The sequence below is a fragment of the Neofelis nebulosa genome, chromosome 5 (genome assembly GCF_028018385.1).
Source record: "Neofelis nebulosa isolate mNeoNeb1 chromosome 5, mNeoNeb1.pri, whole genome shotgun sequence".
Lineage (NCBI taxonomy): Eukaryota > Metazoa > Chordata > Mammalia > Carnivora > Felidae > Neofelis > Neofelis nebulosa.
The window spans coordinates 39025847-39040732 of record NC_080786.1 but is presented as its reverse complement, the minus strand read 5'-3'; the positions used below and the strand labels follow the sequence as shown (position 1 = coordinate 39040732).

The window sequence follows — 14886 nt, the reverse complement described above, 5'->3', positions numbered from 1 at the left end:
TTGGAGCTGAGGGAAAGGTCAACTTATCCTGAGTATATAGCTGTGGGAGGAGGGGTGGCTAGCTGTACAAATCAGGGCTTTTTTGGGAAAGAGGCAGGATGGATGCTGGGTTGACAATCAATAGTATCTGATACACTAATCAAGTTGATATATAGTATTATATAGTTTAGTGATTTATCTTCTTGTTTTAGTAAGGGGCAATGCCTCATTTATCTAGATTATTCTTGGTAGCCATTCAATGCATACATAATGAAAGAACTTACAAAACTCATTTCTTCTACAATCTTCATATAGTAACTATGTACCTTTGCTTTAGGCTCCTAAATTCTCTCCAGTATCATGTAGCATTTAAATATATACCTATGGACTAGTCTGATTAGACACGTGTATAGATGGGCTTGTTGCATTGTGCGATGTCAGAGGAGCACCACTCCTCCAGAAAAAGACTCTGAAGGGAGCCTCCTACGGTGTGCTGCCATGCAGTGTGGCAGTGTGTGTGTGATAGTGTATAAACACAACCATAGGTCTGATCACAGAGAGATTTTAGTACTGTTTTCAAAACCATTCTGTAATCTGTTCCATTGTACATAAATATAATCATTATATATGCAAGTAAATTCCCATCCATGTTCCTCTTAAAAAAGCCCCTTTGGGAAATGCTTCAGCATCATGTAGAATGATCATCAACAAGATGCAGGCAGATTGTCTATGAAATACAGGCTTAATATGAGAAGAGCCTTGGAAAACATTTGTACTTTATTCTCACTAGAAATCAGGATCACAATATTGGACAAGAGGAAAAGGCCCTGTAAGATTAAAATATTTTAATATTTTAGGGTCAGGGCCATATCTTATTCATTTTATAATTCAAGTCTCAGAGCAATGCCTTGTGTGTCTGTGGCATGAAAGCAGAATGAGGGAGGAAGGAGTGGGGTTTTCTTGTATTTTCAATGTGGAGAATGAAGTGAAAGCCAGTCCAGAAAGACAAGGCTCATATTTCTAAATGTTTCTCATTTTGAGTGCCCATGAGCCTCTTTCCTCCTTCCTTCTTCCTTCCTTCCTTCTCTTGCAAACATCATTGTGTCACTTGCCTTTCAGGCATCTGCTATGGGAGGTATATTGCAAGCTCAGCCAGAACAGGAACATCACAGCATTTGGTGTGATGTTCTTTACATTTTAAGATGTTGGTCACTGACCAATTACATAAACTTGGAGGATCATTTTCTTCTTGACTCCAAGGGAGTTTGTGGACTTAGGGAAAGTTGGGTTACAATTCTGCCTAAAGTGTAGCTTTTTAAAGGAAAAAGAGATGAAAAATAGCACAGAGTCTCTGTCGTAAACAGTCTCATTGTCTAGTGGGGAAGACAAAGCCAAGGTCTACAAAGCAATGCTGAACAATGTAAGCCTTTATTAAATTGGCCCACAAAGGGTGTGGTTTAAACTATGAATGCTATAAGAACTCAAAGATGAGGGAACTCATTGAGCACAGGCTGCATCAGAGCATGGTCCTCCATAGGTGGGACTTGAGATAGAATTTGTAGGACTGTGAGTGCCTTAGAGATAAAATATGTTGTCCGAGCTTCAACCTAGGGCTTGTATGCTGTTCGGGAGAAGTCAGGGTTCCCTGAAGAGCACATATATACAACGTTTGCCTTAGTTGCCCAAATGCCTAAACTTGTAGGGGCAGGGGATGCATCTGGACTGGAGTTTTTACTTGGAGAAGGTGATACCATCAGCTGGCTAGGGGGCAAAGCTCAGGGAAGTGTCACGCTTGTGAGGATGTAATCTGGAACCAGGCCTGTGCACACATGTGCTGCATGGTATTGCTTTGCTGGGACAAGCTGCCTCTTTTTCTCCTGGGAGGGTAAGGTCGTAGTTCATGGGTTACCAACGAGAACGGTGGTTTGTGTCCATGGAACTGTAGCAGACAGTCTCTTGTTTCCCTCTGTGCACAGGTGGTTGTTGCTTTCTTTATCCTTTGTCTTTGTGGGGGTATACAAACAACCCCTTTCATTAGCATTTTATTCCTACCAGATATCATACTTTATCTCTCACCTGCTTTCAAACAATACTGTGCTGGAAGTGCATTAATTCAACACTCCATATTTATTTCAACATACAGCTAAAGCAATGAGTGGACGTTTGGCTGTCAGATGCATTATCAGGCTCTACAGGCAGGTGTCTGGCCTCGGATATTAAGGATTTTCCAGCTGCTGCTACTGCAGTGGGGGTGTACAAATGGGTGTATGTGTTTGTTAACTGAGCACACTTTCAGCTGCAGTATCCCCACTGGCCTTTACACTGTGTCAAGATGTTGCTTCCTCTCAAGACTTGGGGTTGAAGAGAAGCAGGGCTAGAGCCTTTTGTCAAGTGTATTAATTTGGGTCCTCCAAGAAGGAGAATCTGGGAAGAGATTAGTTGTGTGAAAGATCTATTGGAAAAACTTTTTTGATGGAAAATGGGGAGGGAGTTTTGAATTCTGGGACAACTGCCAGACCCTGGTGCAGCTGCATACTCTGTGGAGGTGGGGAAGGAAGGAAGGCTATGTAGTAAAATGCTTAGGCTATGGCACAATTCTTTCTTTATTTTTTTAATTTTTAAAAAATGTTTATTTTTGAGAGAGAGAGAGAGAGCACAAGTGGGGGAGGGGAAGACAGAGAGGGAGACACAGAATCTGAAGCAGACTGCATGCTCTGAGCTGTCAGCACAGAGCCTGACCCAGGACTAGAACCCATGAGCTGCGAGATCATGACCTGAGCCAAAGTTGGATGCTTACCCGACTAAGCCACCCAGGTGCCCCAGGCTATGGCACAATTCTAAGAAAGGTTTAGTGAGGCTCATGGGGCATCCTTAAGCCATAGTTACCCTTCAGAGGAGCCCCGCCTCCCTGCCTTAGTACCCCTACTGAACTCAGTCATTGTCTGGCCTCAGTGAATTTGGTCATGGATTCCAGAGCACAGTAGCTGAGACCATTGGTCAACTGCAGTGCTCGTAGTAGGAGATCTGTCTGAGAGATGCACTGTCATGGCCATTACATCTGATCACCTCTGGTGGCAAGCAGCTTACTCTATTTACTCCAACGTGCTCTTGTTGAAAGCTGGGACTAGAGCTGGTGCAAAGGTTCAGGCAGGGCCGTTTAGGTTTTGGGGACGTTGTATGAATTTAACCACAGGGACCCAAGTACTAGGCATTCACTATAACAAATAATTGAGTTCCCTGCTTGGGGAAAAACAGTGGACACTTCATGTTTACTTCTTGTTATTGCACTGAAAGCATATTGCAAAAATAATTGGCTCACCTTCTGGGAACTTTAAATGGTATTGATACAGGTTCTCTCTATTCAGGCCCCATGAAGTTAGTGTCTTGTGCTTTCCTTATTTATATCCCACTTGAATAGCAAGCAGAGGTCATAGTATCACTCATGGTACCTGCTGAATAATTTGGAAAATGAATCCTTCCTAGTCAAAGAGTGTTGGAAAAATGATGTTCTTCACAGGTACCCTAAACTACTGGCAGTGTGCATAATGTGTCTTCCCTTCTCTTTCCTGACTAGTTTTATTGTAATCAGTTGGCATGGAACATGAAAGGCTGCCAACTGTTCTATGGTGGATCAAGCATTCATAGTGGTTACATATCCATCACTTACTTTCTCTTGCTAACAAAGGTTAGGATACAATGTTTCTCACTGTTATTGGAGGAGTGGGCCAAACACTGAAGCTGGAATGAGGTAAAAATATTCTTGAAAGAAATATGTTTTTATTCTCCCCCATCATTCTGTTTAATTCTCCACACTGTTGTCAAAGTGATAGCTCTTACATAGAAATTTTATTGTTTTACACTCCTGCCTAAAATCTTTCAATAGTTTTACATTACAATTGGGTTAAAAATAAAAACTTTTTTAGCATACCCAGGAACTTCTTTATGACTTGGCTTCTGCCTATGGTCTGCTGTCCTAGAGTTCTCTCCTTCTCTCCTTCTCTCTCTCTCTCTCATCTCTCATCTCTCATCTCTCATCTCTCTTTCCCTCTTACACCACTACTAACTCTCTAAATCCACCAGATTTCTTAAGTCATGTATTCATACATAATCTTCAGTAGGTTATCCTGTTGGCAGTTAACACAAAAATACTACAATTTTAGTGACTACACAACAGAAGTTAACTTTTCATTCACATAGCAGTCCAATGTAGGTGTTCCTGGTTGGCAGATGACTTTCTCCCTCCTGGTATCTTGGGGACCCAGGCTTCTTCAGTCTGGTGGCTTTGTCTACCTATAGGGCCTTTGTTTCCATCTATCAGATATATGGGAAAGAGAATAGGAAAACTCACCTACCCATTCAAAGCTGTGTTCCAGAAGTGGCACAGATTATTTTTGCTTGTATTCTGTTGGTGAGGACCCAACCAGAGACAAGATAGCCAAGAAACACAATCTCTAGCTGAGCACCAACTTTCCCAACAACTATGCTACACATTGGTAAACATAAATCCTGAGGAACTTTTATTCATTTATTCACTTATTCATTCATTCATTCATTCATTTTAAAAAGTTAAATCTAGGTTAGTTAACATATAGTGTAATAATGATTCAAGAATAGAATTTAGTGATTCATCACTTACATATAACACCCAGGGCTCATCCCAACAAATGTCCTCCTTAAGGCCCCTTGCTCATTTAGCCCATCCCCCCACTGAACACTCCTCCAGCAACCCTCAGTTTTTTCTCTGTGTTTAAGAGTCTCTTATAGTTTATCTCCCTCTCTGTTTTTATATTATTTTTGCTTCTCTTCCCTTATGTTCATCTGTTTTGTGTCTTAAATTCCACATATGAATGAAGTCATATGGCTTGGTCTCTGCCTATGGTCTGCAGTTCTAGTGTTCTCTTGTTCTCTCTCTTTCCCTAATTTTGCTTAGCATAATACACTCTAGTTTCATCAGTGTTGTTGCAAATGGCAAGATTTTATTCTTTTTGGTCACTGAATAATATTCCATTGTATATATATACCACATCTTTTTTACCCATTCATCAGTCGATTGACATTTGGGCTCTTTCCATACTTTGACTATTGTTGATAGTGCTGCTATAAATATTGGGGTACATGTGTCCTTTCTAATCAGCACTCCTCTATTCTTTGGATAAATACCTAGTAGTGTGATTGCTGGGTCATAAGGTAGCTCTATTTTTAATTTTTTGAGGAAACTCCATACCATTTTCCAGAATGGCTGTACCTGTTTACATTCCCACCAGCAGTGCAAAAGGGCTCTCCTTCCTCCACATCCTTGCCAATATCTGTTGTTTCCTGAGTTGTTAACTTTAGCCATTCTGAAAGATGTGAGGTGGTATCTCATTGTGGTATTGATTTGTATTTCCATGGTGATGAGTGATGTTGAGCATCTATTCATGTATCTGTTAACCATCTGGATGTCTTTGGAAAAGTGTCTATTCAAGTCTTTTGCCCATTTCTTCTCTGGATTATTTGATAAGTTCTTTATAGATTTTGGATACTAACCCTTTATCTGTTATGTCATTTGCAAATATCTTCTCCCATTCCATCACTTGCCTTTTAGCTTTGCTGATTGTTCCTTCGCTATACAGAAGTTTTTATCTTGATGAGGTCTTGATAGTTCATTTTTGCTTTTGTTTCCCTTGCCTCTGGAGACATGTCAAGTAAGAGATTGCTGTGGCTGAGGTCAAAGAGGTTGTTGCCTATTTTCTTCTCTAGGATTTTGATGTCTTCTTGTCTTACGTTTAGGTCTTTCATCCATTTTGAGTTTATTTTGTATGGTGTAAGAAAGTGGTCCGGTTCATTCTTCTGCATGTCGCTGTCCAGTTTTCCCAATACCATTTACTGAAGAGACGGTCTTTTTTCCATTGGATATTCTTTCCTGCTTTGTCACAGATTAATTGACCGTACGTTTCTGAGTCCATTTCTGGGTTCTCTATTCTGTTCCATTGACCTATGTGTCTGTTTCTGTGCCAGTACCATACTGTCTTGATGATTACAGCTTTGTAGTAGAGGCTAAATCTGGGATTGTGATGCCTCCCACTTTGGTTTTCTTTTTCAAGATTGCTTTGGCTATTCAGGGTCTTTTGTGGTTCCAAACAAATTTTAGGATTGTTTGTTCTAGCTCTGTGAAGAGTGCTGGTGTTATTTTGATAGAGATTTCACTGAATATGTAGATTTCTTTGGGCAGTATAGACATTTTAACAATTTGTTCTTCCAATCCATGATCCTGGAATGTCTTTTGATTTTTTTGTGTGTCTTCTTCAATTTCTTTCATAAATTTTCTATAGTTTTCAGTCTATAGATTTTTCAAGCTCTGGTTATGTTTATCCCTAGATATTTTATGGTTTTTGGTGCAATTGTAAATGGGATCAATTCCTTGATTTCCCTTTCCATTGCTTCATTATTGGTGTATAGAAATGCTACTGATTCCTGTACATTGATTTTATATCCTGCAACTTTGCTGAACTCATGTATTCGTTCTAGCAGCTTTTTGGTGGGGTCTTTTGGGTTTTCAACATAGAGTAGTATCATGTCATCTGCAAAGAGTGAAAGTTTGACTTCCTCCTTGCCAATTTGGATGCCTTTTATTTCTTTATGTTGTCTGATTACTGAGGCTAGGACTTCCAACACTATGTTGAATAACATTGGTGGGAGTGGACATCCTTGTCATGTTCCTGGCCTTAGGGGGAAAGGTCTCAGTTGTTCCCATTGAGGATGATATTTGTGGTGGGTGTTTTTATATGGCTTTCATGATCTTAAGGTATGGTCCTTTTATCCCTAATTTCTTGAGGGCTTGTATCAAGAAAGGATGCTATATTTTGTCACATGCTTTCTCTGGTTCTATTGAGAGGATCATGTGGTTCTTATCCTTTTATTAATGTGATGTATCACTTTGATTGATTTGCAGATATTGAACCAGCCCTATATCCCAGGAATAAATCCCACTTGGTCATGGTGAATAATTCTTTAAATTTATTGTTGGTTGTGGTTTGCCAGTATCTAGTTGATAATTTTTGAATCCATGTTCATCAGGGAAATAGGTCTGTAGTTCTCCCTTTTAGTGGGGTCTTTGTCTGGTCTTGGAATCAAGATAATTCTGGCCTTGTAGACTGAATTTGGAAGCTTTCTGTCCATTTCTATTTTTTGGAACAACTTCAAAATAATAGGTTATAATTCTTTTTTAAATGTTTGATAGAATTCCCCTGGAAAGCCATCTGGCCTTGGACTCTTGTTTCTTGGGAGATTTTTGATTACTGATTCAATTTCTTTAGTGATTATAGTCTTTTCAAATTTTCTATTTCTTCCTGTTTCAGTTTTGGTAGTTTATATATTTGTATGAATTTGTCCATTTCTTCAAGATTGCCCAATTTATTGGCAATAATTGCTCATAATATTCTCTTATTATTGTTTGTATTTCTTATGTTTATTTATTTTTGAAAGAGAGAGGCAGAGAATGAGCAGAGGAGGGGCAGAGAGAGTGGGAGACACAGAATCTGAAGCAGGCTCCAGCCTCTGAGCTGTCAGCACAGAGCCCGCTGCAGGACTCTAACCCACAAACCATGAGATCATGACCTGAGCCGAAGTCAGAGGCTTAACCACCTTAGTCACCCAGGCGCCCGTATTGTTTGTGTTTCTGCCAATGTTGGTTGTGATCTCCTCTTTCATTTGTGATTTTACTTATTTGGCTCCTTTCCTTTCTGTTTTTGATCAATCTGGCTAGTGGTTTATCAATACTGTTAATTCTTTTGAAGAACCAGCTCCTGGTTTCATTGATTTGTTCAACTGTTTTTTTTTTCAATATCATTGATTTCTTTTCTAATCTTTATTATTTCCTTCTTCTACTGGTATTGGGCTTTATTTGCTGTTCTTTTTCCAGCTCTTTTAGGTGTAAGGTTAGGTTGTATATTTTAGACTTTTCTTCCTTCTTTAGGAATTCAGGAAGCAATTCAGGAAGGCCTGAATTGCTATATAATTCCCTCTTATGACCACCTTTGCTGCACCCCAAGATTTTGGGTTGTCATGTTTTCATTTTCATTGACGTCCATGTACTTTTTAATTTCCTCTTTGATTTCTTGGTTAACCCATTCATTGTTTAGTAGGATGTTCATCTAATCTCCAAGTATTCATGGTCTTTCCAAATTCTTTTCTTATGGTTAATTTTGAGTTTCATAGTGTTGTGGTCTCAAAATACACAAGGTATGATCTTGATCTTTTTGTACTTGTTGAGGGCAGGTTTGTGTCTGGAGAATGTTCCATGTGCACTCAAGAAAAATGTATATTCTGATGCTTTAGGATGAAATGTTCTGAATATATCTGTTAAGTCCATCTGGTCCAATGTATCATTAAAAGCCATTGTTTCCTTGTTGATTTTCTGCTTAGATGATATGCCCATTGTTGTAAGTGGGTGTTAAAGTCCTCTACTATTATGGTATTATTATCAATGAGTTTCTTTATGTTTGTAATTAATCAATTTATATATTTTGGCACTTTCACATTGGGGGCATAAATATTTACAATTGTTAGATCTTGGTGAGTAGACTCCTTAATTATGATATAATGCCCTTCTTCATCTCTTGTTACAGTCTTTATTTTAAAATCTAGTTTGTCTGATATAAGTATGGCTACTCCAGCTTTCTTTTGATGACAATTAGCATGATAGATGGTTCTCCATCCCCTTAGTTTCAATCTGTAAATATCTTTAGGTCTAAAATGGGTCTCTTGTAAGCAGCACATAGATGGGTCTTGTTTTCTTATCCATTTTGGTACCCTATGTCTTTTGATTGGAGCTTTTAGTCCATTGACATTTTGAGTGAGTACTGAAAGGTATGAATTTATTACCATTGTCTTGCCTATAGAGTTAGAGTTTCTGGTGATGTTCTCTGGTCCTTTCTAGTCTTTGTTGTTTTTGGTCTTTTTTGTTTTGTTTCATCTTTTCTCCACTCAAAGTATCCATCACCCTTAAAATTGCTTGCAGGGCTGGTTTAGTGGTCATGAACTCCTTTAGTTTTTGTTTGTCTAGGAAACAATTTATTTCTCCTTCTATTTTGAATAACAGCCTTGCTGGATAAAGAATTCTGGGCTGCATATTTTTCTGATTCAACACATTGAATATATCCTTCCAATTCCTGGGGAAGTTTTAGCTAGCTCTGCTGTTATGTACTGCCACCCACATGTGCAACCTGGATCCCAACTTATTCCCTGATTCAGCTTATCTGAAAAAATCTTACATGACCTTTTAAGGTTCATCTAAAGCTTTGCATCATTCAAAGGGCTTTAGAGCATTTTCTCTCTATACTCATATAACACAGAGGGCTTACTAACTGTCATAGCACATGTCACATGGTATTATGATTGTTTGCTTAAGGGTTTGCATTTTACAAACTTGAGCTATAGGACCAGGACTGTTTTTATTTTAAATCTAGAAATGTCTTGTACAAAATACGTACCCAACAAATTATTAATAAATAAATGAAAGTCCATTAGATGACTGGATTCACAAGAGTTGTAAAACCTCCCACATTTGATGTTTAAAGAGTAAATTGTGGATTTACCCTAAAACACATGTATCAGTCCTAATTTTAAATTGAGGAATGTAAAGGCCTCTGAAGTTTCTTTGCTATTTGTTAATATATCCATAATATTAGGAAAGTTTACAGTTACCAGATTACCGTGAGCATCCTAACAGAGTATGTAAACTTAAAAGTCAAGGATTATTACTTGAATTCAACCTCCGCTGAAAGGAATGTTGTATCTTTAGAATGCATTTGCTACAGATAAACAGAAACTTGATTCAAAGTTTTTTGAAAAATTAAAGAATATATTATGTCTAGCAGTAGGGTAGCTCCAGAATAGGTTGATCCATTTGTTCAGTGAAGTCATCAGGAACTGAGTTCTGTCTGTACCATGGCCCTACCATTCTCAGTATATTGCCTATGTCCTTGGACTGGATCCCCTTAAGGTCACAAAATATCTTTCAGCAAAAAAATGGAGAAATAAATTGTCTTGGTCATGTCCCAAGGGAGAAAACAAGAACACCGCTCTCCCAACCGTGGTATATAAGTGCTTCCTTTTAGTTTGATGAGTCTGTCTTATACATGTGCTAATTTGTGAACCAAAAACTTTCTGGGAAATTTTATCTCCTGACTGATTATTAGATTACTCAATATTTTACAGGGCAAAGGTTTCCTTGAATCACTTTGTTAGATTGAAGAAGCGGGTAGCTTTTCCCTCCAAAATTTGTGGCTCCATTAGGAAAGAAAGAAGGGGGGAAATATGTGCTGGATATTCGAACAATAGTGTCCACACCACAAATATCTTAGTACAGTCAATCTATTGAACCGGTATCTATGGAATAGTGAGCAATTTCTAAACCAGGCAATGTATAACCTTTTCTTCTGCCACTTCTACAAGTTTAAAATCATATATTTAAAAGCACCCAGTAGTGAACATTTTAGATTCAGTTCCTCCAGTGCAATTGTTTATTCTTTATTTTAGGGCTAATAATGGGATTAATCATACGATATGCTACAGCACCAACTGATATTGAAAGTGGAACTGTTTATGATTGTGGAAAACTGGCCTTCAGTCCATCAACTCTGCTGATTAATATCACTGACCAAGTTTATGAATATAAATACAAGAGAGAAATAAGCCAACATAACATCAATCCTCACCAAGGCAATGCTATACTTGAAAAGGTAAGGATTCCAGCTGGTGATATATTTTTGTTTTCAAGTATAAAAAAATTGAACCATCATATGTAATACATTAATACACGTGTATATGTTCTTTTTAAACAGCACACTGTTGGGCCAATTTAGTTGACTGAGGGGTTAATGCCTTGATACATTCTTATTGTAAGTTTAGTTGTTTGTATTTTTTCCTAGAAGTTGCAAAAGAATGGTTTTTAATATAATTATTTTGCAAAGCATTGATGCATTCGATAAACAGATAATTCTGACTCTGCCTGTCATGATGCTTGTTTCAAATATTTACACACGTGTTCATGTGTCATTATATATATTGACAGCTGGCTACTCAGATCAAATATTCCTTAAGTCAAAAGGAAAATGGAGGGGAATAAAAAATTTTGCGCTTGTAAATCTTGATTTAAGGTGACTAGCTTTTGGCTGCCAACACAGAACACTGGCCACTTGGCTGTTTATAAATATACTGACACACAGTCAATCTCAAGAGACCTTGATTCCACCAGTTTAGTTAGAAATCTTAGGTAGAAAAAAGAAAAATTGTAAAGTAACCCATCTTTGTTTCTTTGTTTCAAGTTTTTATTTAACATCCAGTTAGTTAACATATAGTATAATATTAGCTTCAGGAGTAGAATTCAGTGATTCATCACTTATATACAATATCCAGTGCTCATCACAATAAATGTCCTTTTTAGTCCCTGTCACCCATTTAACCTATCCCTCCTCCCATTTCTCCTCCAGCAACCTTCAGTTTTTTCCCTATAGTTAAGAATGTTTTATGTTTTGCCTCTCTCTCCTTTTTTCCCCCATGTTCATCTGTTTTGTTTCTTAAATTCCACATATGCGTCAAATCATATGGTATTTGTCTTTCTCTGACTTATTTTACTTGGCATAATACTCTCTAGCTCCATCCACGTCATTGCAAATGGCAAGATTTCATTTTTTTGATGACTGAGTAATATTCCATTGTGTGTGTGTATGTACATGTGTATGTATATGTATGTATATATACACACACACATATATACATACATATATATATATATACACACACACCACATCTGTCCTATACATTCATCAGTCAATGGACATTTGAGCTTTTCCATAATTTCGCTATTGTTGACAATGCTGCTATAAACATTGGTGTACATGCATCCCTTCAAATCAGTATTTTTGTATCCAGCAATTGTTGGATAGTTCTATTTTTGACTTTTTGAGAAAACTCCATACTATTTTCCAAAGTGACTGTACCAATTTGCATTCTCACCAGCAGTGTAAGAGTGCCCCCCTAGTGACCCATCTTTTAAAAATGGTCTTATTATTACAAATTTGTGAACTGCTTCAGTTATTGAAAGGAAACTTCCTTCTGTTCTCAGGACTATGGGTCAGAAAACAGGTAAGATTACCTCTTGTAGTGTATTATGAATTCTGGATTAGTCTTTGGAATAAAGAATAAGTGAATTTGTGTTTAATATTATAAGTACACGCTAAGAACCAGGATCTTTTTTTTTTAATGTTTATTTATTTTTGAGAGAGAGAAAGATAGAGTGTAAGCAGGGGTGGGGCAGAGAAAGAGGGAGACATAGAATCTGAAGCAGGCTACAGGCTCTGAGCTGTCAGCACAGAGCCTGACATGGGGTTCAAACTCACCAACAGTGAGATCATGACCCAAGTCAAAGTCGGATGCTTAACCCACTGAGCCACCCAGGTGCCCCAGGAACCAGGATCTTATGTGACTCATGACAGAACTTTCTGAGTTAGACCTGAGAGCTTCCTTGATGGAAATTTATTTTATCACTTTCACCCATACGGATTTAGTTTTCTTTTAATACACACACACACACACACACACACACACACACACACATTTGTTTCTATTTTGAGAGATTTGGGGTAAGAAGGGACATACTTGGTCTGTCATTTTTCCTCACTCAAGATGGATAATTTTTAGTGTTTTTTTCACATTATTTTCCACTAGCACATTTCTAGATTAACTTCCTCCTAGCACTTGGTGAGGGCTCAGGAAAGTAAAACTAATTATAATATGAGCCTAAATCAAACTTAGAAAAGTAAATTGAAGCATGCAAAACACAAATTGAATAATATTTCTGAAATAAATAGGAACAACTTCTAAATCTTCTGCTGTTTTTTTAAATTGATTATAATTTTGTATTTTCAGAAGTTCATAGAAGAGATGAATTTATGCTAATAGTATTGATGAGGATCAAGAATTTAAAATATATTTAAAAGCTGAAAGGACAATGCCATTATGCCATTGTCATACTTGAGACAATTAACAATAACTCAATAGCATCTAATATAATCTATTTGTATGAGATAAATTTCCCCTAATGTCCCAGAATGTCTTTTTAAACTGTGTCCTCATCTAGGACATAATTTAAATATAGATCCAGGATCTAATCAAGGTTTTTGCCCACATTTTAATCTGGAAAACTCCTTTTCTCCCACAACATTGAACTTTTTGAAGTGTCCAAGTCATTTGTACGATGTCCCATATCCTGAATTTTTTTCTGGTTTTCTTAGTAGATTTATATTACTGTTTTTTACATATTTTATTTCTTCAAAATGTTGTTTAAATTCTAGTTAGCTAATGTAGTGTAATATTTGTTTTAGGAGTAGAATTTAATGATTCATCACTTACATGTAATACCCAGTGCTCATCATAACAAGTGCCCTTCTTAATACCCATCACCCATTTAGCCCATCCTCCTCCACCAACCTTCAGTTTGCTCTCTATTAAGAGTCTCTTATGGTTTGCTTCCCTCTCTCTTGTTTTTCTCCCTTCCCATATGTTCATCTGTTTTGTTTTTTAAATTCCACCTATGAGTGAAATCATATGGTATTTGTCTTTCTCTGACTGACTTATTTTGTTTAGCATAAGACACTAGAGCTCCATCCACATTGTTGAAAATGGCAAGATTTTATGTATTTTGATGGCTGAATAATATTCCATCATATATATATGCCACATCTTCTTCATCCATTCATCAGTGGAGAGACATTTGGGCTCTTTCCATAATTTAGCTATTGTTGATAATGCTGCTATAAATATCATGGTGCATGTACCCCTTTTGAATCTGTATTTTTTTATTCTTTGGGTACATACCTAGTACTGCAATTGCTGGATCATTAAGTAGTTATATTTTCAGCTTTTCGAGAAACCTCCATACTATTTTCCAGAGTGACTGCACCAGTTTGCATTCCCACCAACAGTATAAGAGGGTTCTCCTTTCTAGGCATCCTCCCCAACATGTGTTGCTTCTTGTGTTGTTAATCATAGCCATTCGGAATGGCCTGAGGTGCTCTCATTGTGGTTTTGACTTGCATTACCCTGATGATGAGTGATGTTGAGCAGCTTTTCCTGTGTCTGTTAGCCATATGTATATTCTCTTTCGAAAAATGTCTGTTCATGTCTTCTGCCTATTTCTTCACTGGATTATTTAATTTTGTGGGTTGAATTTGATAACTTCTTTATAGATTTTGGATACTAACCCTATATCCAATAGGTCATTTGCACATATCTTTTCCCATTCCATAGGCTGCCTTTTAGTTTTGTTGATTGTTTCCTTGGCTGTGCAGAAGCTTTTTATCTTGAGGAAGTCCCAATAGTTCATTTTTGCTGTTGTTTCCTTTGCCTCCAGATATGTGTCTTGTAAGAAGTTGCTATGGCCAAGGTCAAAGAAGATGTTCCCTATTTTCTCCTCTAGGATTTTGATGGTTTCCTATGTCACATTTAAGTCTTTCATATATTTTGAATTTACTTATATGTAAGGTGTAAGAAAGTGATCCAGTTTTATTCTTCTGTGTGTTGCTGTCCAGTTTTTCCAACACCATTTGCTAAAGAGACTTTCTTGTTTTCATTGGATATTCTTTCCTGCTTTCTCAAAGATGAGTTGACCATATAGTTATGTGTCCATTTCTGGGTTCTCCATTCCACTGATCTATGTGTCTGTTTCTGTGCCATTACCATACTGTCTTGATGACTACAGCTTTGTAACATAGCTTGAAGTCCAGAATTATGATGCCTCTTGCTTTGCTTTTCCTTTTCAGGATTGCTTTGGTTATTCGGTGTCTGTTGTGGTTCCATACAAATTTTAGGATTGTTTATTCTAACTCTGTGAAAATTCTGGTGGCATTTTGGTAGGAATTGCATGAA

General features: G+C 37.4%; 1 protein-coding gene across 11 annotated transcripts in view; it reads left to right on the top strand.

The window, feature by feature from the left end:
• Window positions 1-14886, top strand: part of SLC9A9 (solute carrier family 9 member A9) — a 703484-nt gene that overhangs the window by 145316 nt on the left and 543282 nt on the right. For all 11 annotated transcript variants that reach the window (XM_058730134.1, XM_058730131.1, XM_058730132.1 and 8 more), the window contains one exon: window positions 10498-10700. In XM_058730134.1, coding sequence (XP_058586117.1) covers window positions 10506-10700 — 195 coding nt within the window. In that variant the 5' untranslated portion in view covers window positions 10498-10505. The remainder of the gene's footprint in view (window positions 1-10497; window positions 10701-14886) is intronic.